This window comes from Neolamprologus multifasciatus, chromosome 12, assembly GCF_963576455.1.
Source record: "Neolamprologus multifasciatus chromosome 12, fNeoMul1.2, whole genome shotgun sequence".
Lineage (NCBI taxonomy): Eukaryota > Metazoa > Chordata > Actinopteri > Cichliformes > Cichlidae > Neolamprologus > Neolamprologus multifasciatus.
The window spans coordinates 27,260,075-27,283,372 of NC_140450.1; the positions used below are offsets into that span (position 1 = coordinate 27,260,075).

General features: G+C 38.6%; 1 protein-coding gene across 2 annotated transcripts; it reads left to right on the forward strand.

The window, feature by feature from the left end:
• Nucleotides 1–10,333: 10,333 nt before the first annotated feature.
• Nucleotides 10,334–19,225, forward strand: LOC146507169 (uncharacterized). Of its 2 annotated transcripts, XM_085180618.1 has the most exons (3): nt 10,334–17,395; nt 17,629–17,679; nt 17,876–19,225. In XM_085180618.1, exons 2-3 carry the CDS (start codon nt 17,643–17,645, stop codon nt 18,424–18,426), a joined length of 588 nt encoding a protein of 195 aa, XP_085036744.1. In that variant the 5' UTR covers nt 10,334–17,395; nt 17,629–17,642; the 3' UTR covers nt 18,427–19,225. The 2 variants fall into 2 exon arrangements, with proteins under 2 accessions (XP_085036744.1, XP_085036743.1); XM_085180617.1 differs by lacking the exon at nt 10,334–17,395 and having other exon boundaries at nt 17,455–17,679.
• Nucleotides 19,226–23,298: the final 4,073 nt, after the last annotated feature.

A 23,298-nucleotide genomic window follows, 5' to 3' on the forward strand; every position in this document is an offset into this window, starting at 1 on the left:
CTGTATAAAATTAGAATATGCCACCCTCTGCTTTTTATCCTGGCAGCAATACACTACGCTCAATATACTAAAATCCAGTGTCTGAAACAGTTGAATGCATTTGAACATAATATATTTAGCGACCGAGGCTTATAGTAATTCTGTAGTGTGTGATGTCTTGTGTAGGTGTGTCTCTGGTGTTCACTTAATCTCACCTCCTGGAGCTGCCAAATATCCCCAGAGAACCCTTCATCTGAATAGGCCTCAGAGACCCGAGTTTGTGCCTCTGATTAGGCTTTCTCTGTTGAACCTAATTTCAAGTTGGTTTCGCTGGTAATGGTGAACAGTAACAAGAAGAAATGGTGCTAATATTGTACATCGAGGTAGAGAACGTGAAGGAGGAAACATTGCCCTAAATTATCAGCAAGTGAAAGGCTTTAAAAATTAAACAAACAATTGCCACTCCTTGCATTCCTTTTAAAAGCAGCAGTTCAATTCAGTTTTATTTATAAGACATCAAATCACAACAGTCGCCTGAAGGCACTTTATATTGTAAAATAAAGACCCTAGAGTAATACAAACAAAAACACCAACAATCAGATGACAGTCAGGCGCTCGGTGACAAGGGGAAGGAAAAACTCCCTTATTACAGGAAGAAACTTACAGCAGAACAACCTGATCTGAAGAAGACCTGACTATAAGCTTGATCAAAAAGGAAAGTTTTAAGCCTAATCTTAATATTAGAGATGGCGTCTGACTCCTGAATCCAAACTGAAGGCTGGTTCCACAGGAGAGGGCCTGAAAGCTGAAGGCTCTGTCCCCTCATCTACTTTTAAGTAACCTACCTACCGCAGGTAAGCCAGTGGTCTGAGACTGAAGTGGTCTATTGGGGTGATACTATGAGGTCTTTAAATCAAGATGGGGCATACACTTGGAACACTTGGTATTCCCAGATGATCTCCAGTGCAAGTACTAACCAAGCCTGACCCTTCTTAGCTTCAGAGAAAGGATTAATATCTCCTTCGTAACTCTGTTTTTATTTATGCTAAAGATCCAGCATGTTTTGTGCTTGCAGGCATCAGTTACACTAGAGTTCAACTGATTTAAAAAGGAAAACATTGTGAATGTAGTCTTTACCTTCTTACACATCCAGTATTTAGTATTTGATATTGATTACGTGTCAGTTGACTGTGCAGAATGTGAATGAGGCTGTGTATAATAAGAAAAGTTTTTAAGGTCGCCACTTGGGCTTATGGTCCTGCAAATGTACTGTTTTCAGTTTTATTAGCTTCATTAGTCTAATTTCCTGACACAGCAGTCAGCTGCTTTTTTCTGACCTATGCCAACTGGCCGGCTCCAAACAGCAGGCGCTGATCAGGATCATCCCTGACCTTACACTCGCCCGTGACTCATACTAATAGCTTAACTTGCATGATTTATTGTGTTCTTTAATGCCAGATAAAGCTGATGAATAAATTAATAAAAAAATAAAAAAAACAGGAGGATGCCATCGTGGGCTAATAGACTTGCTTAAAACTTCAGAAACATAGAGGTCCACAGACAATTTTCCAACAGCCAGATTGTAATCCTATTATATCAGGCACTCTGCTCAGACAAATGAAATCATCTGCTGCAACTGGAGGGAGGCCAAGTTTACATAAATAAATTAGGAAACAGATTCACTTCCACCCCCTTCAGTGATTGCACCTGGATTCCCTAAACAGAAAACAGCATAATTTAACTGATAAGGGCCTCTAAATAAATTGCACCCAAATTATATTTGAATCAGAAGGGTCTTTATGTTTTGTCCCTTTAAACTTTGCAATGTTCTATTTATTGTATGCAGAAAGTAATTCAGAGAAAGATGTTCTTTAAAATTAATCATGAAAATTTATACATTTTGAGCTGCAATTACTCCAAGTAGCCTCAGGATTTGCTGCAACATTACTTGAACATACACAAGCGACAGACAGCTCTGAGCAGAGCACTTAACTTTGTTTGAAGCACTAATTATTGAAAAGGGGTATTTTGCTCCAGAACAAATACCCTTGAGGCCAAAATCCACAGAATGTACATGAAACATCATTCAGTGGGTTGTGAAGTCCTGTTCTAAAGCTTTGACAGTTTGTCTGTTGCCGTCTTAGTTTATTGAAACCAGATGTGATGTATAGTGTGAGGCTGGAACTGACCGAGAAACAGATGGACACTGCACACTCATACTGTAGTGTCTATATGTTGCCAGTCACAGTTAAAAAAACAAACAAACAAACCTTCTTTTATTCTTGATTTTATTCTAAATGGAAGCAAAGTTTACCAAATGAACACGACACAGAATTTGATATGTATGAAACGAGCACACCATAAACTCTTTAGGAAACTATTTATTCAGTCATAAATCAAATGAGCTGTGGAGTTATTTTCTTCTGCACAATCTGACTTCCTTTTGTCATCAGTGGAGTTAAGAACCCCACTGGCATGTCTGCATTTTCAGATTTAGAGGCTATGCATCACTTAAATCTAACCTATACTGAGCAAGTTCTTCTAATCTAACTAGAAAAATTTTAAAACTCACCAGACGGTACATAAAACATGTATGCTGCCACAGCACTATCACCCATTGGTTTGTGACTTTACCTCTTTGGCTGTTGCCATCTAGATTTTCAGTAGCCAGAAGCGACCAGATTTAAACTTAAAGGTAGCCTTCTAAACTACCAGCTGCTTACCAAGCTGCATTTGTAACCTTTCTGGCTGAAATGCAGACGCAGAAACCTGCTACTGTCACAGTCTGGCTGAAGCAGACTGTGTGAAGTGAGGAGGTGGACCCAAGTGCAGACAAACAAAGCGTGAAAGCAATACTTCATATTAACTGAAAGCGAGCAGTTTATTAAAGGCTGGTTTTGAACATGCCAAACAAGGGGCAAAGGCAAAACTAATCTAAACTGGGTGAACTAAGGATAAACATAAGAAACTCTGAACACAAACATAAAGATCTGGCATGAAAACCATTAAACGTGACAAGTTGGCACGAATACCTGAGAACATGACATGGCAGGACAGCAGATGATCGGATGAGGAATGAATGAAAAACACAAACTAAATGGACACAGGAGGTGATCAGGGCAAGTGGAAACACATGGGGAAACAGCTGACTGGAATGAACATTGGACACCAGACCTTTTCAAAATAAAACAGGACACATAATGAGACGCAGAAACACCACAAGCTTGACAACATAGGACATGCAGACTTGAAACACATGAAGGGGGAGAGAGACTTAAACACAGGGGTTGAAGACAGAAGGGAATCTAACAAACAATGAACTATAACGGCAACCTAGGCATAATAAAAATGAACTTAGATCACCTAATGAACTTCAACATAAACCATAAACATCAAAATATATTAAAATTTAAAATGCTGGGTGGGTCAAATGACCCAGGATTGTGACAACTACTTAGCATCAAGAAACTGACTAAGTAAATACTAGAACTTTGCTCAACAAAACTGTAACACAGACTTCTCGGACAGTCTGTGCACATTATTTGTCAGAAGCATATCAACAAAAACACTTCAGCATATCAACAAAAACACTTCATACCAACTGATGGAGGGGTGACGACACGGGACCTGAGCACCTTGCAGTCATTGGGTTGACCATGAACTGCTCTGCATGCAAAAGATATTTGAGTCAAATATGAAATGTGATTTGTCTGTCAGCCAGTCATGTGACAGGCCAATGATCCCAAGCACAGCAGCAAATCTACAGCAGAATAGCTAAAAAAGAAAAGAATCTAGGTGTTTCAATTAGGCCTGCAGAGTCCATCATGTTGTTCATAAACAAATGTCAGCAAATCTCAATCCAGTTAAGTAACATCGTAAAAGTAAAGAAGAGTTGGCCAAAATTCCTCCACAATGATGTGACAGTCTTGTAGAAACTTTATTTTTAACATAACTGTTTGTACCAGCACATCTGTTAATCTAAGGGGCCACACAGCGCTAAACCTTACAAAATACAGACGAGTATCCCCCACCCCCAAAATAAAATGTGCAAATGTTGAAACACTAAGCTTTAAAGAACAAATATTTGGCTCTAGATGATTTAGTAAAAAAACAAAACAAAAAAATCCCAGCAAAGATAATGGATAAATTAGTGAAATAGTCAAATTAATAGAATCCCTAGATAAATAGTTGAAACAAATATATAAAGATTTAGACAACTAAAAAAGTATTGAAAAACTGATAATGAATAAACTGCTGAATGCTCAGGATAGCTGAGCTGAGCTCTGTTAAAAATCTGTAATTCTATCCACTTTAAATCCAAAATGTTAGAAAACCTCACCTCACAGTAACATTACGTATGTGAACGGGGTTCCAATCTCGCAAAATAGATCCAAGTTGATGCACGGCATTAATCAGCACGCACACTCTTGCAAAGTGTCAAAGAGGAAGTACATAACAATGTCTGAAAGAGTTAATTAGTTTGAGCTTTAAGGTAGCTGCCTGTTTCAATGGCGAGCTGTCGAGCAGCTGAGGCCCTTTAAGTGAGGATGGAGGGCTCGGGCTGTTTGATCACTTGTTATCCAGGTGCATTGCTCCAAGGTTGGTGCATTATTGCATCTTGCCTAATTATGTAAAGTCAAAACCAAAGTCTTTTCACTTCTGAATTCATTAGGGTTGACAAGGACCCTTCCCCGTTCCTATTGTCGGTAAAGTGACACTATAAAAATTCCGGGACTGTATAACAACTACAATCCCTGTAGTCTTGTCTTGCTGAGCTTTGTTCAAAGACCTTGGAAGTCAGTGAATGCCCTTGATGGCATGGTATCTGGCCAGCTTTGGAAAGAAAATAAAGTTTGCTCAGTTACTTTTGCTGAGTTCCTCTTTTATTTTTCAACTTTTACAGAATAGCTACCAGTTAGCCACGTTAACACATATACTTGTCTCTAGCTGTATAAGCGTAAGTCCTTGGAGAGATGAGTAGGTGTGCAATGATAGGCTCTGCTAGCCAAAATAGCCAGTTATATATACAGAACAAGCTAAATCGATGAGTGCAAATTTGAATTAAGATAAAAAGGGAAACATTTCATTATTCTGGGCCTGAACAGATGAAATGTTGAATCAAAAAACAGGAATTAAAAAGAGGGCTTCACTGACACTGAGAATTCCCATTAGAAGACAAGAAAATTAAAGATCTTTCATCAAAGCCTGAGATGACAGCGCTGTATCATTCACTTCTGGGTGTGCCTTTTTTTCCCTGCAGGAACCCCAGACTAATGCTTATCTGCAGGTCTACACTGAAATGCTTGAGTTTTCTCCATTTATTTAATCTCATTATTTAGAGCGCCCATGGAGAACAATTTTTAACAATGAAGGAAGAAAAACGCAGCTCCCTTTATAGTCCCTCGTTGCACTGGCAGTTTTCCTAAATTCAGAAGTGGATTTCATCTGCAGCGTAAACACTGTTGTAACTGAAGCACTTGTTTTGTTCCATTGTCCTGCAACAGCCAACTATATCAAATGTGAAGTAATGATCCCAAGTGTATTACATTTTAATGGTGTTATTACAGAATAAGAGTACAATTAGTTCATCAGCAGAAGGAGGAGATAATTTCCAGCAGCTCAGCTCCATTTAATGGCAGTCTCAGGGATGCTGGCACAGCAGAAAAAGACCTTGCACTGGAGGACCGCAACCGTGGATGGCATTTCGAAGTATAAACAGCTGCTTTACATATATGTTGTGACTGAGTAGGCAATTTACCTAAGGAGTCGCAGAAAAAACTGATGTAGGAAAAAACTGAACCATAGTGATTATCTAAAAGGACAATGTATCTACTTCTTAATTCATAAAAATTGTGGTAATATGCCATTTAAAAATGACTCCTAATCTTTAAGTGTATTTAAGAACATCGATTACAAATACAGTAAGCATTTCTGCAGACAGTCTTAATTCATGTGCTGCTGCTTAACAGCCCATTATGCACTGTAATAAAAAAGGGAAGTTGGTTGAGATCAGATGATATATGGCTTCAGTAACCCCCATCCCATGACATCAATTATTCGTTGACACTTTCACGGTTGTTGGACAATCCTTAATGAAATCCAGCGGGTCATCCTGGAGACTGGACAGGTGAGACAGTATGTTATCTTGACATAAGTCATTTCACAGATGAACACGATGATGTCGGAAGACTCAAGCCGGGAAATACTCCAAAGTTTTTATCTGTAGCACACGACACTTTTCACCGCTGGAAATAATCTGTTTGGTTTAGTGTGTCGCCTGGCTAGAGTGTGCAGGTGGCAGTGCAAATAATGCCCGTTCGCACGCTGTGAATTCACTGAAAAATTACCTACGCTATTCATACATGGGTGCTGTTGAGCATAACAAAAACTTGCATTCGGAAGCTGGCAGTTTGAAGAGTTTGAAGATCATTTAATGTTTGATTCAGCTGCGTGGACATCTGCATTCTTACAAAATCAGACAGTGTTAGTCTAGGATGGCAGTAATGTGTGAAAATGTGTATGAAGATGAGATAAACATTGTTGATAGCTACAGTTTTTCCATCATGTTTTTTTTCACCAGCAAGGAGATCATCCTTACAAAATTTCATAGAGCATTACTCAGTGTTTTTATTTATTTATTTTTCTTCTGACAGCCTGACCTTACATAAACTACTGTCTTGCCAGTCATACATACAGACAAACACACAGATAGATAAAAAGCTTTTTATGTTTTTTATTACCCTTTATATAACCCTGCCTTACCTTTTATGGTTTTCTTATTGACAGAAAGACTTTTTATCAAAGATGTGTTGTACCCAGAGGTGCCACTTGCCACCAGGCAATTGCTTGGGGCCCAGACCAGTGGGGAGCCCCAGAGGGTTGACAGACTTCAAAAAGCAGCAGTGGAAATGGGCAAGGTTTGCAGTGACAGTAGACAGTACAATATTCAGATTATCTGAACTTCTGATTTTTAATTTAATTTATTCTTATATTTTAATTTATTCTTATAACATAATGGTGATGAACTGGTTAGAGGGGCCCCTTGTGAATTGAATTGAACCATGAATTGAACAAGATGTGGTGTTGCTCTTTTTTAGAGCATTTTATTAAAGGTATCTTGCAAATAATAAAAGTCGCTTTGCAGTTAACTGTATTAAAAGCCCACTCAAGATCATAATTTTGTATATGTTTCTTATGATTTACTAATGTAGGCTGTTTTTTATTTGCCTGTTTCTGTTTTTTAGATGCTTCAGTGGAGTACAGTGTTTATCTGGTTAAATGCTTGTTTAGGAAAAAAAGCTTCAATTTTAAATGTAAAGCAAAGTACATGAATGCTATGAGTGTCATTCTGTCATTTCAAATCAAAATAAAGACTGAGCTGAAGTCCAGCTGTGAGAATCTTGACAAAGCTCGAATCGCTTGACTTTCACATTCCTGAAAGAGATTAGCATCAGTGCCTGAGCTGCTATGGTTGCATATAAGAATGCCTTGTGTTTACTTCTCCTACTGCTTTTAAAATTGCAAGACAGGAGATACTAATCTGACTCAAAGTTATTTTATTACCACGAAGCATCTTGTAGCCCTTTGATGTTGCTGCCTTGTTCCTGTCTCCTCTTAAAAATGATAAATGGTTTTGCAATGTATTATATAAATTACCTTGAGTATTGTGAGACAGGGAGAGAGCAGATCTGTGGGTGGGAGCTGGATAAAGGTGTCCTTGAGGTATTTCATGCAAGAAAGATTCACAGTGAATTAAAACAAAGTAGACTACTCCAAATAGCAGTTATGCTTCCAATGATTTTCCCGCATTTTGTCTCATGACTCATTTCCAGAAACTTCTACGAATACTTGAAATGTAGAAATAGGCTGTTTTGTAGGCTTCTATCCTTTGAAAGAGCAGATAAATATGAAAAAGGTCTTGCCTTGGTCTTTAACCATCATTAGAAGCTAAGAACAATCAAAACTCAACATATTCGTACTTTATGAACTTTATGAAAGAAAGTCCCTGGAAAATATTTGGCTTTGCACTATGATAAAAATGTGTTATCATCGGGGGTTAAAGAGGGCCAGAATCCTCCTGGAGCAGCGATCTGGCACTTTCAGTTAATGTGTAATTAAATTTGATAAGCAGGTTAAGGCATATTACTGCTGAATGAGTTAATTTTTCCTGTTCTGAGCCTGGTATTGCTTCCAGTATCCACACGGAGATACTTGTTAAAAATAAGAAAATAAGACACCCCGCAGCCTGCTTACGCCATCATTACATACTTTTTTTCCTCACACCTGTGATGTGTTCATGGTGCAGATGTAAATTTCAAACTAGATTTAGTTTGCAGTAGTGTGGCAAAGTTTGCAGTGACAGTAATCAGGCCTGGGCGAAATTGAACTCAGCTTTCCAAAGATGTGATACAACACAGTTATTTTATGCTACAACTTTTTTTCCCCTTAATAATAAACACCTTTAACTGAATTTTTGTTTACTTGTGTTATCTTTGTCTAATATTTAAAATTTGTTTAATGATCTGAAACATTTAAGTGTGACAAACATACAAAAGAATAAAAAAAAATCAGGAAGGGGCAAACACTTCTTCACACCACTGTATTTCTAATTTCCACACCCTGGATATTATAAAGCTCGTATAAAAGGTAGACTTGTATGAGTGAATCTAATCAGCATGAATGAAGCCCTGAATGATGATGTCTTCTACCCTTGATGTAACCTAGTAACAGTACCGTAGTACACAAACACTTTTTCACACCAATGTATATCTCGCCTAACATCTGCTCATTCTTTTTAATTATTCTTTTCCCCACACTACACCAGTATGCCCAGTCTTTACCCACCTACCCAGTCCCCACTCTGGTCATTAGTCCATTTATCTAAATCCAGTTACTTGGTAACCTTCAGAAAACACACACACACACACACACACGTATATATAGTAGGCAACTGTGACAAGTCATGAATTTCAACTCAAACTGGTTTAAACTGTGGTTTTGATTATTTTTAATGGGTAGGGATAACTCTCTCGTTTCTACATACTACATATCAACCAGCTACCACACTTTTTAACTCGTCCTTGATAAACTTTTTCTCTTTTCTTTGTAACTTCTTAAATGGTAAATGGTGAAAGAAAGTAAAACAAATAATATAGGCTGTAAATTTATAGAAAGTCGTTAAAAGGCTATTTTAAATGTCTATTTATTTACCCTGCCTGATGTATTATGATTTACCATAATATGCTCATGTTTATCATTAATACCCTCTTGGTCTTGTTTACCTTTGTTGTGTCTGTTCTACCTTTGTTATAAACTAACTACGTGATTCAGTAAAAGAACTAGATGTTACAATCCCTGATAATGCATTGCTTCAAATGTCTGTGAAGGTTCTCAGTCATCCAGGTCATCGTATTCTAAGGAGCCTGGAAAGAAAAGTGTCTGGACTTCTTTAAGTAGCTTGAAGGCGTTTCACCACTTATCCAAGAAAACCCTAGAACTGAAGAAACGTCCTCGGATGAGAGGTGAAACGTCTTTGAGCTACTTAAAGAAGTCCAGACGCTTTTCTTTCCAAGCTCCTTAGACCATTGCTTCAAATTTAGAAAGTCTTGAGGGATGGCTGTAATGAGGAAAGGCAGCCCAGACTTTTGGTCTTTTCCCCAAGCTAATGCGCCATTTTTTTTCCTTCCTTGGTCAGGTTTAGCGATTAGAGATCTGATCTAGATTATCATATTAAAATTTGGGACACATTGTCAGTAGTTGACCTTGGATTCATCGGGTGTTTCGGCCATTATCACTAGACACCCTCAACCAAGGAGGCCCTGCCATGGTTGATCAGGCCCCGGAGTGTGTCTCTGGGTGAGATTTTCTTTTCATTTATTTTTGTTTTGCACTTACTGAACTTTAATTAGTATATTTTATGCTATGTGAAAAGACAGTATTTGCAGTTCATATTCCTTCTGTTATATTTTTGTCAATCAGAGTTTATAGTATTGCATTGAAAACAGGAAAAACCTCATCAACTGTCATTTTTCCAGTATAATCGGTGCCAAATTGCATATGCTGTGGTTTACACGTTTGCCTAACAAGTGAAACATCCCCAGTTCGATGCTAGGAGGAGACACAAATCCCTTTGGGGTGTCACCCTGTGTAAAAATCTGCCAAATCAGACATGCAGAGCTACCCGCTGTGGCAACCCCATGTGAATAAAGGAGCAGCCAAAAATCACTTTTTTGTTCTTTCAAGGTAACTGTGAGAAACTAATAGAATTTATAAAGATTTAGCAAACACCAGTGACAAAAAAATGACATGGTGAATCCACCATCTCTGTTTCTCTCCTCTACTTGTTCTATTTTCCTCTCTCTATCATGAGTGTGGTTGACTGCGCTCCCAGAAGTGGGCGTCACTGTCCAGGATGCCTGCTGCCACACCTGTGTCTCATTTGTCATTCACCTGCAGTATTTAAACCTCGCTCTCCTCTCCACTCATTGCTAGACTGTTGAACTACACAGTGCAGTAGTATTGCACAAGCCTCTTAGCTCATAAATGGTTTGCAGCACGTCTGCTAACCTTACCTGCCTACTTACCTCCTCTGTCCTCATTTGATGCAAATTCCCTCTCAGTGTGTCAGCTTGCTAAAGAAAGCTCACTTGTGCTCAAGCCTGTGGAAGTCGCATTCAAACATACAGGAAGGTGGATTTGAAGAAATCTTGACTTCCCTTTATTGGAATTTTTGAATTTAACATTCCCTAAACCAAATACATGAACTAACTGCAAATACTTACCTGTTGTGTAATCATGCAGATCTTCACTGAAATCGTTTTTTGAACTTTTCTCCAGCTCATCCAACTGAGTCTTCTAAGTAAACCACAGCAGAATCCCTGTAAAAATGAGAACATCCCAGCTGTAAATAGGTTTATATATTTATGCTTCAAAAGTCAATACTCAAAACCCCGCTGTCCTGATCAAATAGGGTTTAACGAGGTGTGGATGTTTTATCTTGATTTGAAAGGTCTGAAAAAAAAATCAAGTCACAACTAACTGGTCAATGCAAAGCAATTAGTTTTTTTTCCTGCTTAAAAATGTCTGAACTTTCAGTAGATTTCAGTCAGCCATCTAAGTTTATAGCTCAGTCACGAACAGTGGCAACTGTTACAAGATATTTTCGTGGTATGAAAGCACCCCCACACACACACACACACATACACACAAACACACACAGATACACAAACGAGGACAAACAAAACAGGCTCAGAAAACCAAACACATTTTCCGGAGAAGGAAATCCACAAACACACACAAATAACTGACATGTCTCTCCCTGTGGATACCTGACGTGATGAAACAGGACCAAATGCACTGCTGCAGACTTCACTCTGCCTTTCAAGCCTATATTTCAGCACTATGGACAGTACTTTAGTACCACGGACAAAGGAAGTCAAGGAAGCGCTCAAGGTCCATTCAAAGAAAGTAAATCCCTGCAAAGAGGCTGAAATAGGTGGTTATTGCATACATGGAGAGCTGGGTGTCACTTACGGTCCAGTGAGCCGAGTGCCCTCTCACTGTAGGTCAGTAAGATTCAGGTAAGTTTTGTGTCTCTTCCCAGATCCATTAAACCATCAAGTTTCTCCCATATTTTTTCTTTCATTCATATCAGATTTTTTTTGTGTGGAAATGACACAATCTAAAGGAAATCTGCAAAGGTGTAAAAATGAGGAAAGAAAGTAATAGATACACCAATGGTTTTAATTTCTGAGATTTCCCATATGCTATAAGTAGAAGTGATAAAACCTAATATTCACTGAGTGTTCGTGGAATATATTTTTATTCAGTCTCCTCAGTGTGTTATTAATGTACAAGTCAAACACCCTCAAGAAATCATAGAGGGCATGACCACGTCTTAGATGAGAAAAGGGAGAGAGAAAAACTTGCAATAAAATCGAAGTAAATCCCTCTGATGCCATTTGGCAGACGGTTGCTTGATATACCTCAGGCTGGATATTAAAAATCTCAGATGGGCTGTCCAACTGACAACTTAATCCATTTAGAGACACTGAGTAAGCAGCAGGAAGCTGAGTCAGGGTCAGTGTACACAGAGGTCTGTCATTTCTCACATACGGCACAATAAGTTTAGCTTGCTAATCTATTCCACACGCTTACCAATTGCACAAAAGCAGCGGCTTGTTTTGATAGCAAAGCGATTTAAAGGTGTTATGGCATGAAAGCCTGCCAAGGCTCGAGGTTACACAGGTTCTCACAAGGAGGAAAAGCCACAGCATGCCATCAAAAAAAAAACAAACAGAGACAACGAGCAACTTCATGTGAGAATATGTTATGCAAAATCCTTGAATGGTGAAGAGCAGACACGATATGACCTTTTGAAAACAGAGCAGTTCAATATGTTAATTAAGGCCATGTTCAAAGCTAGCACCAGATTGCCCGTGGGGCACGGCAGTCTTGGTGACTTTCTTTTTAGCATCCTGAGGAAAATGGAGGAAGGTGAAAATGGAATACAGTGCAGTGGCTCTGTTATAGATGACATGTCATCAGAAATGACTTGCATTAATGAAGAGGGGGAAAGAATGACAGCCAAAGTAACATCCTGCTCTGTGTTGTTGTGATTTAAAAGATGTTTTTCAGCCACGAGAGATAGCATAAAACTAACTTTATACTCAAAGCATCTCAGTATAGCTTCTGCCATAGAATTTCTACATAAAGGCAACGAACGGCTCAGAGCATAGCTGTATGTAACATTAAAGAGATCTTTTGTCTGATAGTATTTGCGAGCTAATATCAAGTTTTTCATCAGATTAGCTTTGCATGCTGCCGAGCTTGTCTATAATACTGACGGCGGGCTGTCGATTAATGGCTTTCTTTCATGAGGTTAAATAAAGATTTTGGTGGTATAGTTTGACATTCTGGGAAGATTGTTTACTGTGAAACCTTAATACCACTCTCACAGCAGACTGAAGAAACACAGCTGCAATCACCAGCATCCCATCCTTCTGATAAGGGTTTATACAATGAAATGAAACGAACAGTTATCTGATCATCAAGATTCTTCTATAAATTACATTTGCATACCAGTTTAGTGACATAAACCAGATTCTAATGAAATAGTGTAATGTAATCTGTCTGAGTTCCAGGATTTTTTGTTAATAAAGCCACGCCATGTTGATTCCACCCCAATTGAATCTCTGTCTAGTATTGCTACATTTTAATCACTTGCTGTTATGTAAGGCTTTTAAATATAGTCAGCGTGCCATAAAGATTTGAGGAACACTATAACAACACTGAATGTGCTCCGGCTGAATAAATCCAGCCTAATGCAAGCATTTAAGTTCAGTACCCAACATGGAAAAGGTAAGAGCTGTTTTTAAAGCTGGGGAGAAGGAATCATTTCGTCGCAATAAAAAGGAAGCTCTGTCAGAAAAAAACAAACCCTTTTAGTAAAGCTAAAAGAACTGCAGGAAATTCTTAGAATTTTATTCCTGGAAAACATCTGAAGCAACATGTGCTTAGTGTCTGCTTAATGGCCTAACAAGGAAACTACAACTCTTGTGACCCACGGACTAGTGAGTCTCGAAAATGGACTAACTCCACAGGTATCTTGGATTCTTTGACTATTTTGGCTATTTTGAAAAAGAAATTGAAGGTTAGTTATCTTTTTAGTTATATTTTTCTAGTGAGGCATCCCAAGCATATGGACCAGTTATGCCTGTAATTTTCTGGATTGGTGTCGTTTACATCATAATATCTCACAAACTAGTTAGAAACTGGCTGCGAAGACACCAGTTGCTCTACTGTAATGTGTACTCAGCACATGTAGCTGTGTATGCCACTTGATGAGAGAACATGATGTTCTTGAAAATGAATAAAATTTCTACCTTATTAAACTTTCTCTCAAGGCTTCAGTTTTAGTCAAATGACTCGTGTGTGTTGTGTGCAGAGAATTTTATTTACTTGTTTTTCTTTGTATTTGCGCTAACTGACTACTTAGCTTTAGATTTATCATATGAAGAAAGTTTTGCCACTTTAAAAGGTGTTTTAATTAGATCTGTTGGTTTCCTAAGGTTAGTACAACAAACTTTATAGATAAACTTTCAAATGAACTACCATGAATTCAGATCAATAATACTCACTGACAGGAGGTGTGTTTTGCTCCAGGTAATTGTTCTGACTGTATTGCTCTTTTAATATAAGCTTTTCCAATACCTCACAGATTTTTCAGCTATTGCTCAGAAAACCCAAAAGTTAATGGCGGATTCTCCAGCCCAGAAGAGAGAAGACACGACACAAGTTTGTTTGCGCTCTTCCTGAATATCAAATCCCACAAAATGTGCAGTCATGCAGTTGGTGAGGTTTGCTTACAATGACTCATGTATTGACACAGGCATTCATAGCAAATTTATTTAAGCTTTTCAATAATATCAACTCTGACAGGTGTTATTGTCTTTCTACTGACTTCGTCTCAACGGGATCGTGACACTGAGACATGGGAGGGTGGGGTGGAGTGTAAAAAAAGGGGCACATTCCCTCTACTGTCTTTCTATCCTTCTCATGGTAGTTCCTGATGAAAAGAATTTTTGAACCAGTCTGCATAAACTGGTAGACCATTAGTGCCCTCTTCTGGAAGAGGTAGCCCAATATATAGATATGTGTCTTCTTTTTCTCTTGTATTTTCATTATTCATGTTAATCTTCTTTCCCTCCCAGTTTTCTTTTCTCACACAGCCTGTTCACAGCTCTACCAAATGTGCTTCCTTTGCCCTAAATTAAACAAATAAAACAGATTTAACAGCAGTGTTTCTGCTGCAGGTCTGGATTTGTACAGCTTCCATTCAGTCAGCGCTGCCTGTCATATTAATCTTTCATTAGCTAGACAGTGACAAAGATGCTATTTCTTTTACTGCTGATCAATGTAAATTATAAATGCTTAAATCTCTCGACTAAAATACGCAGTTCGTAAAAGAATAGGATTTTCATAGCCAGTAAGAACTCCAGAGTTTGATGCATAATGTTAAAAACAGCAAAGTTAAATGGCACTTTGGGATTTACCGACATAAACGTGGCCCAGTAACAAAATCAGGAAAGTCATTTTTTAAACTTTCACTCACCACTTAGCTGAAAAATTGGTTATATTCGAGCTAAGGTTCACTCCAACACCAGATGACCAACATATTGCTGGAGGATGTGTGAAGAAACAGACAAAGCCCTCTTTAGCACAGCTCTGGGGCCAAGAGCCTGCTCCAGTGTTCCCAGGACTGTCATAGCCATCTGCCAAATAAGACATGTAATGTAATTATTTGAGAACAGGTTACTCTGCTGCATTTTAAATCCGCTTACATTAGGCGCTGTAATAGTTATAGTGAATTTTAGATACACATATGCTACTATATGCAAATAATGACATTGTACCACCACTGACACCAAATGGTTAAATGTGCTGACAAGTGCCACCTGCTGCTTCTCAGCTAATCAGAACCAAATTGTGCTGCATTTTGCGTACATATCAGGACAGCTGTGTTATCTGATTTCATCCTATTTCATAAAGGCATAGAATTATAAATCTGACATATAGTACTATGTAAAAGACAGTCCTCATTGTTTTTATATTTTGGAAGGGAAATGGTAAATACAATTTATTTGCAACATGTAAATACAAATACAGTATACGAGGCAAACACAAAGTTTAATTCTTACAAGACTGAAAGTCAGTATCACCTTTATTCTTCAACACAGTCTGGACTCTCTAAGGAAAGCTTTCTTACCATTTCTTTAAGTAGTCTTCAAGAATAGTTCTCCAAGCTTCTTAAAGGACATTCAAAGCTCTTCTTTGAATGTTGGCTGCCCTTCTGTTCGGTTCCCTGTCAAGACGATCTCACATAGCTTTAGTTGAGCTTTGGTCTCTGGGGAGGCCAATCCATGACTGACAGCATTTCATTCTGTGTTTTTCTATATAAACCTTTTTTACTGTGCTTGCAGTGTGTCCAGCTTTTGTGAAGCTTGGTTCTTGTGTCGGGTCTATGCTGGATTTTTTCCTATTTCTTAAGGACATGACTTTAAAATATTGTTCTTCTGTTGTATAGGTATTTAAGCCTGCCACTTTTTTTCCTCCACTTACAAGACACACACTGCAAAGCACGCTGAGATATGCCTAGTTTTCAGCTAATAGAACATTGGAAATCACCTAGTTGGTGCAAAAATTCTCTTTTGTGCAAACTTTGGCATTTTTCATAAACTAAAGAAATGGAAACAATGATGTGTTTTTGCGACAGGCTGCGAGTAACAAAGTGCTTAAAGATACAATTTAAAATTTGTTATTTGCTAAGATGTCCGTTAAGTGTAGACTAGGGCAACCAACTGTCTCTTTTTATGCACTTGTTGACTTATAAAAGCCTATATGACATTTTTTATTTCACCATTCATTAACTGCACAAAGAAGGCATCGTTTAAATATGTTAACGTTTTCTTTAGGCAAACAGTATTATCAAAGTTCTTCATGACTGGGCCAAGTGTCCTCTTTTTTGGAACTCAAATATCGTCACCCCAGTGTAGACACAACACAGGTTCATCCCTTAATTTAGATGCCATTTTTATGCTTGAATGCTTTATAGTTCAGTGGCTTACCAAGCAAACAAAACAACATAGAAAAACAAACACATATTCCTCTGGAAATGGTTACTGAACTGAACTGAAAATGAGTGAAAAACCAACCAATGTCCAAAGAAAAAGCTTTAAAGAATTACACAAAAGTCTGGCTCCTTGCTAGCCAAATATAAACAAATGAGGGCTGACTCATTTTTGCACAGTACTATAGTCAGACTGGAAATCAGTGACTAAATTTAATATGTTTTTTTTTAATGTACAGAGAAAGTATCTGACATAATGTATCCTCTTTAGCGGTAAAGCAGTATATGTCACACACCTCCCCTATTTGAATTTTGACTTCTTTGTGTTTTTGTGTGTAGTCACTCCTGTCGCCTTTGGCAGAATTCCCAAGACTTATTAAAATTTAAAATACTATAATATTCCAGATTTCACTTTGAAAAGTTTTTCTTAGCCCCGGGGATCCGAATTCAACTACCAAGACCCTATAACATATGGGAAAAGATGCATATTGTTACCACAGGGGGCAGTGTAGTGTCATAACAATGACTGTAGAAAAGATGGACGACGCGACTCCGCCTCCTACCATTGTGCAAAAATGAAGCCAAAATACCCCGCTTGTGGAGGCTGCCATCTTGCAAATTTGGAGCCAGTCTGCGCAGTAGTAACTACGGGTGGAGCCGTGGCATGGAACTCCCGCCCACGGGCATACGTCGTTACACCCCCCTCTTTAACTTTTACGTAGCATGTCCTTTTCCCCGCTGCTTGCGCTCCGCAAATTTTTCCGAAAGTGAAGGACCCGTTAAAACAAGGTAATTACAACAAATTCATACTTTGACCCCCCCCCCCCCCCCCCCCCCCCCCCCCCCCAAGTAAATTTTTTAAAATCAGTAACAACATACCTGTTGGTGAATACCATGGTAAATAGCTACATTATCAGTATATTTTATGGTTAGGACCATCGTGTCTCAACATGCTAGCAATTGGCAATTAATACACAGCTGCTTTTTCAAATGTATATTGAATTCTTTTATTCTGCTGTTAGACCAGGAATCAAAAATGGAGACAACGTCAGCGTCTTCTGCCCAAGCAAAGAGTAAGTGCAATATTATGGCTTGTTATTTCAACTTCTTAAAGATCTAAGTGTGTTTAAATAAAAAAAATCTATTATAAAGTGACACTACAGCTTTGTTAATTCAAAAACAGTGAATATTACTTTTACCAAAAAGAAATGTAAAAAAAAACAGCAACTCATTTTATACAAAATTGTTTATTAATTTCACAATCAACAGAAACTATTATCTTCATCATTGGGGACAGCTACATCCGCCGTGGGGAAGCACGAGCGAGGGAGACCATCGGGACCAACCTAGGTCTGGATGCGCAGGTCCAGTGGTTTGGAAGGGGTGGGATGGTTTGGCAAAACCTGATCCCTTTTCTCTTCCAATGCCTTCGAGGAAGAGTGATACCTGATGTCCTGTTGATCCACTGTGGTGGAAATGACCTTGGCAATGTCAAAAGCGTCAGGCTTGTGGCAGCAATCAAGCAGGACTTGCGTGATCTCCACCACCAGTTCCCGCAGATGAAAATCATTTTCTCTGCCATCACCCAGCCATGCCAGTGGAGGCGTGTTAATCCAAAGAAGGTGGACAAGGCTCGACGCTTTGTAAACAGTGTGATGACTACTTTTATTCTGTCGGTTTGTGGTTGTATTGTACATCATCCACAGATAATGCATAGAAATCCTGACCAGTTTTTGCATGATGGAGTTCATTTCACCCCTTTGGGAAATGATGTATTTTTAAATAATATTGCCTTGTGTCTGAAAGACCAAATCCAGTAGTGTGATGCTGGCTTTGGACTTTCCACTAACATTTTGGCAGCAAAATCTGAATCAGGAATTTTATTCTTTATGCTGTTTTGTTTTGTTTTTTTTTCGGCTTTAAACTCATTTGTTAATTTTTCTTTAAATGCCAGAGGAGCGATCACACTTTTCAGTGATTTCACAATTATTCCCCCTGTTCTTTCTTTTGCTGTCATTCTCTTCTAAATTTGTTATTGCTGAATGTTCTTGTAATAAATATTTTTAAATCATCTCTGACATGCATGATTTTGATTTAATATTGCATTTTACATTCAGCAAATTTTCAGACTGTTTAGAAACACCATTGCTTTTCATGACACTGTTTTATTGAATCCTGTTAAAGACAACATGCAAGAAAATTCCATCTAAACCTTTCATAAAATAAAAGAGAAGCTGCAGTTTACGATTAACAACTTTAGAACTTAAATACATAGCACTTATGCTAGGACAGTGAAATAACAGTAAAAGCTGCTTGTAAGTTCTATCACTAGCAGGATAACAATTTTAAGAGAAGCCAATTATATGTATATTAAGACAGTGACTGTTGTCCTCGACATATTACTGTTCCATGAGGTTGCATGTTTCTCTTAAGAAACATAATGTGGTGTATTAGCCTTTGTATTTTCCAAATTCATTGTTATTCTATTAATTACTAAAGAAAGACTTATACTGTTAGTTTGGGGTGGCTGTAGTTTAGGAAGTACAGCTGGTCATCTTCTGATTGGAAGGTTGGTGGTTTGATCCTGGCTCCCCCCAGTCTGCATGACAAATATAATTTTTTTTTTTTTTTAAAAAGTCAGTATTTCAGATAGATGGCACGTCCATCATCATTAACTGCCACTGAGGTCTCAATCTGAAGACGGCTCCTAATGAAGGAAAAAAAAAAAAAAACACAGACAGAGGAGAGAATAATTAAATTGTATGTATGACGTTTAGCACATTTTATTATACAATTCTACTAAGCTGATATTTGGCAAGGATTAATTAGTGTGTCTGTGAAGTTTCTCAGTCCACCAGGTCATTGTAGTCTAAGGAACTTGGAAAGAAAAGCATCTGGACTTCTTTAAGTGTCTTGAAGATGTTTCACATCTCGTCCCAGAAGCATCTCATCTGCATGTCCACTGAACCTAGAACAGAGGCAGACAGACAAGCGCAAAAACTTGGATGAAGGAAATGTGAGAAGGACCACTCCCTGACTACTTCTTTAGATTACATTATCCACAGTATTTAAACATGAATACATTTAATCTCAGTAGTAAAAAGTAGCATTTTGTTTTCTTTTCAACATCCGACAACAGAATGACAGCCCATCTTAGTTGAAAGCCCACTCACCACGACAAGATGCAGGCCATGAGTGGGAACACGGGACAAGACATACTTGGCAAACAAGACAAACTAAGACAGGACAAGGTAAAGATATACATATACTTCATACACATCAGCAATACAATAAAAAAAATTTAAACAATAACAATTTATTAACAATATCATTATATGTTAACTTTTTGAATTTTAAATACTGAATGCAAAATCATTAGAGCAAAACGTACTCTCAGTTTTAATTCCCACAAAGAAATAAACAATAACACTTCTAAGGAACTATGTGAAATTTCAAATTGAAAAAACAGTGGTGTTATTTATAGAAAAGTGCAATAAAACTATCCTGTTGTGGGGCGTAATCCGTGCCGTGGCTGTGGGGGAGGCTGGCGCACCTGAGGTCAATCAGTGCATCACTCCTCCACTCCATATAAATGAACTAGGGCGTGTTGTGTGTTTGTTGTTGGTGGTGGTATGTGTTTGGCTGGAAAGCTGTGCTGTGAGTGTGTGTACAGCAAATGCGAATAAAAGGGATATGCCACTGAATGGTGAGTCGTAGTCATGTCGTGCCTCCAACCTGTCACAAATTCATTTCAACAATTACAAAAGTAGCAAACAGTGGCAAGAGAATTTTTTTCTGTTTCTTCTGCTGATGATTCAGTCCTGTTTATGCGGACTGTAAACCATGGGCAGCAGCAACAGAACATAATGGAGACCAGTGGAGTCCATGTTTCTTCTGCTGATGATGATTCAGTCCTGTTTATGCGGACTGTAAACCATGGGCAGCAGAGGAATAACTGGCAGTAACTGATAATGACAGCTAGGACTGAACAACTAGTGATTTATTGTAATTTAAATCAAAATTTGTTATATTCTTTGACCATATGTTTAGTTAGTAAGTATATATTATATGTATTTCAATTCTAATCTGAAATACAATATATGTTCGAACAATCTGAAATAATGTCAATAAATCATTCTGCCCTAAAAGGCATCAGGTATCGCACATTACTCTCCATAAAAATGGATCAGTTTGGTCATCTGTCGGCGAACCAACTTGCCCGTTTTTGCCATTTCAGCACCTTCAGTTGTCAAGGCCTGTGAACAAGGCAAGCAGGTGATTTTCTCTTTACTACAAAACCTGCAATGTAGCTGATCACTGCCTCCTTGTATTCAGACAGGTTGCATACATCTGGGAGGTCAGGAATCGAGTGATCATCAGGGTCATTTACTTGCACAAGGTGCACTTCCATTCTGCGAGCAACATTTACAGCTGCAGATGTTGAATCAAGAATGTATGTGTTGTCTCGAAGTAAACAATTGCCTGTACCCGTTTTAACTTGGTGCCTAACAAGTAAACGTTTGTAGGCTCCCCTGAACTGTCTGGCATTAGGATTGTCATTGTGCCCCCCTCTTGCTCTTATGGCAGAGAAGAAGAGCTCTAAGTGGTCCTGACTAAGTTTGTAGGTCAGAAGATACCTGCATGGGGCATCGGTCCTCTCAACAAGTTCATTATAAATGTTTAGTGCACTTATGCCATTAGCAATGAAGCCATATATGGCAGTCTTCTTTTTTGTGGTGTGAAGTGGCACCATCTTGTCATACTTTTGGACCTTCAACCCACGAAGCAAGGTTTCTGCATCCTTCAAGATTGTCTCAGCCCTGTTTAGTTGATGGCTTAATTGGAGCTTTGTAACCTTTTCCAAGAGGATTACGGCTGTTGAGCACATCAAAGGCTGCATCTACAGTGCGCACAAACTCCACAGTTGCAGAACAACCTTTAAACTCCTCCAATTTCAAGCCTTGTTCACAGAACTCCATTGCATCCGCTACACTTCTGCTGAAGAGCTGTGCTGCTAGGTGGACTTTCATTTTTTGTTTTCTCCACTGTAAATGAGCCATTTTTAGCCTGTTACCTAGTCGGAGACCCTCTTCATCTTGGAGTTTATTAAGGGCTTCAAAGTACTTCCACTTAATCTTCCTCCCATCTTCTGTCTCAAATTCCATTGAAGATGCAAAGGCATTACGAAGAAGCTTTAGCATATGACATGCATCCAGGATCACATGCACTTTTTGTGTGGAATTCTCTGGATGAAAGAAGTAGGGCTTCATGTTGTTGATATTTAACTCTGCGCCAAGTTCCTTTATCATGGCAAGGTTACTCGTAGGGGCATCACATGTAAGGGAGACAACTTTAACACCAACTTCATGAAGCCTGCTAAGGCTTTCCTGAATGACATTGGCCTTCTCTGATCCATCCATACCATCGATGAGGAAGTACGCAATGGGAATTTTCCATGACTCATTGACAGCCACAACCATGAGGACAAAGGCCTGGGTGGCAAGTGTGTTGTCAATTTCACCAGTGCCTATATCTACATAGCCATGGAACTGGTCACCTGCAAACTCAGTCATTTTGTGGATGTACATTTCATCCATCATTAGAGCACACACCGTCTCCTTTCCCTGTTCTCTGTTTGCCTCCACGTGACTTGTTAGTGCTCTGAAAGATGCTACGGTAAATCCAGGATCAGCTGAGACACTACTGTACCAAGTGCAAATGGTGTGACTGTGTGGCAACGCTTTGTTAAAATTCTCACGCACGTACTCATATGCTTTTGGGGAGTAAAAATGAAGTGTGGTGGCGAACTGTTTCAGTTCCTCAGAATATTTAGCTGACTTTTTCCCATCAAGGATTTTACGCAAGATGTGTTTTGGAACTTCATTGATTGACTCAAGCAAAGATGCACACTGATTTGAGATCATGAGCTTGTTCTTGAGTTCTTTGGTGACATCCTTTAAGGTACAAACTTTTGTCTTTAAATGCCTAGACTTTTGGCATTGCAATCTCAGCTTTTTCCTGTATTTTGTTAGCATCTCTTCTGAAGCCTGATTTTTACGCTTTAACGACTTTGGAGACTCAAGGTTGTAGCAGTGATCTTCTTGAATACAGCCTGGTTCTGCTAATGTGGTTGGTAATAACGCATAACTATGGTCTCCTGGTGTCATGTTGTGGTCGAATTTTGTATGTGTTTGACCAAGATTACTGTTCCCTGACACATCGCTTGATAAACCTGGAGAGCCACTTACCTCTGTGCCAGTACTTATCAAAATGTTACGTCTTGATCCTCTCCCAGTTGACCTCACCTGAATACATGGAAAACTGAAAATAGTTGGAACTGCTGTTCTGCTGAGTCGACAGATTCCCTAAAGCAGCACAAAAAAAAGAGAAAGAGAAACTTTATATTTAATGTTTTTTTTTCTTATAATATTACATAGAAATAGTTATAGATTTTATTAACCTTTGAGTCTGTGATGATGTCATTTTCTTCAAAATGAGCACTGCAAAGACGAGATGATGGCCCAGGTGTCCAGTCCTTCCTTCTCATGTTAGCCAGCCACTGGTTCAGTCTTGCTGCATCACCTAAAGGAAAACTGACCACCCCCACCACCAAAAAAAGACATGCACCTAAGATGACTGTTTAGCAGACTGAATCCAGGTGCAGCTGTGTCAGGTTAATCTGATTGGATGGT

Bases quoted from the DNA above. Each gene is read 5' to 3' on its own strand.
- LOC146507169 (XM_085180617.1), top strand. From the start codon at position 17,532: ATGGTTAGGACCATCGTGTCTCAACATGCTAGCAATTGGCAATTAATA. The intron at 17,680-17,875 runs GTAAGTGCAATA...CACAATCAACAG, and splicing joins GTCTTCTGCCCAAGCAAAGA to AAACTATTATCTTCATCATT.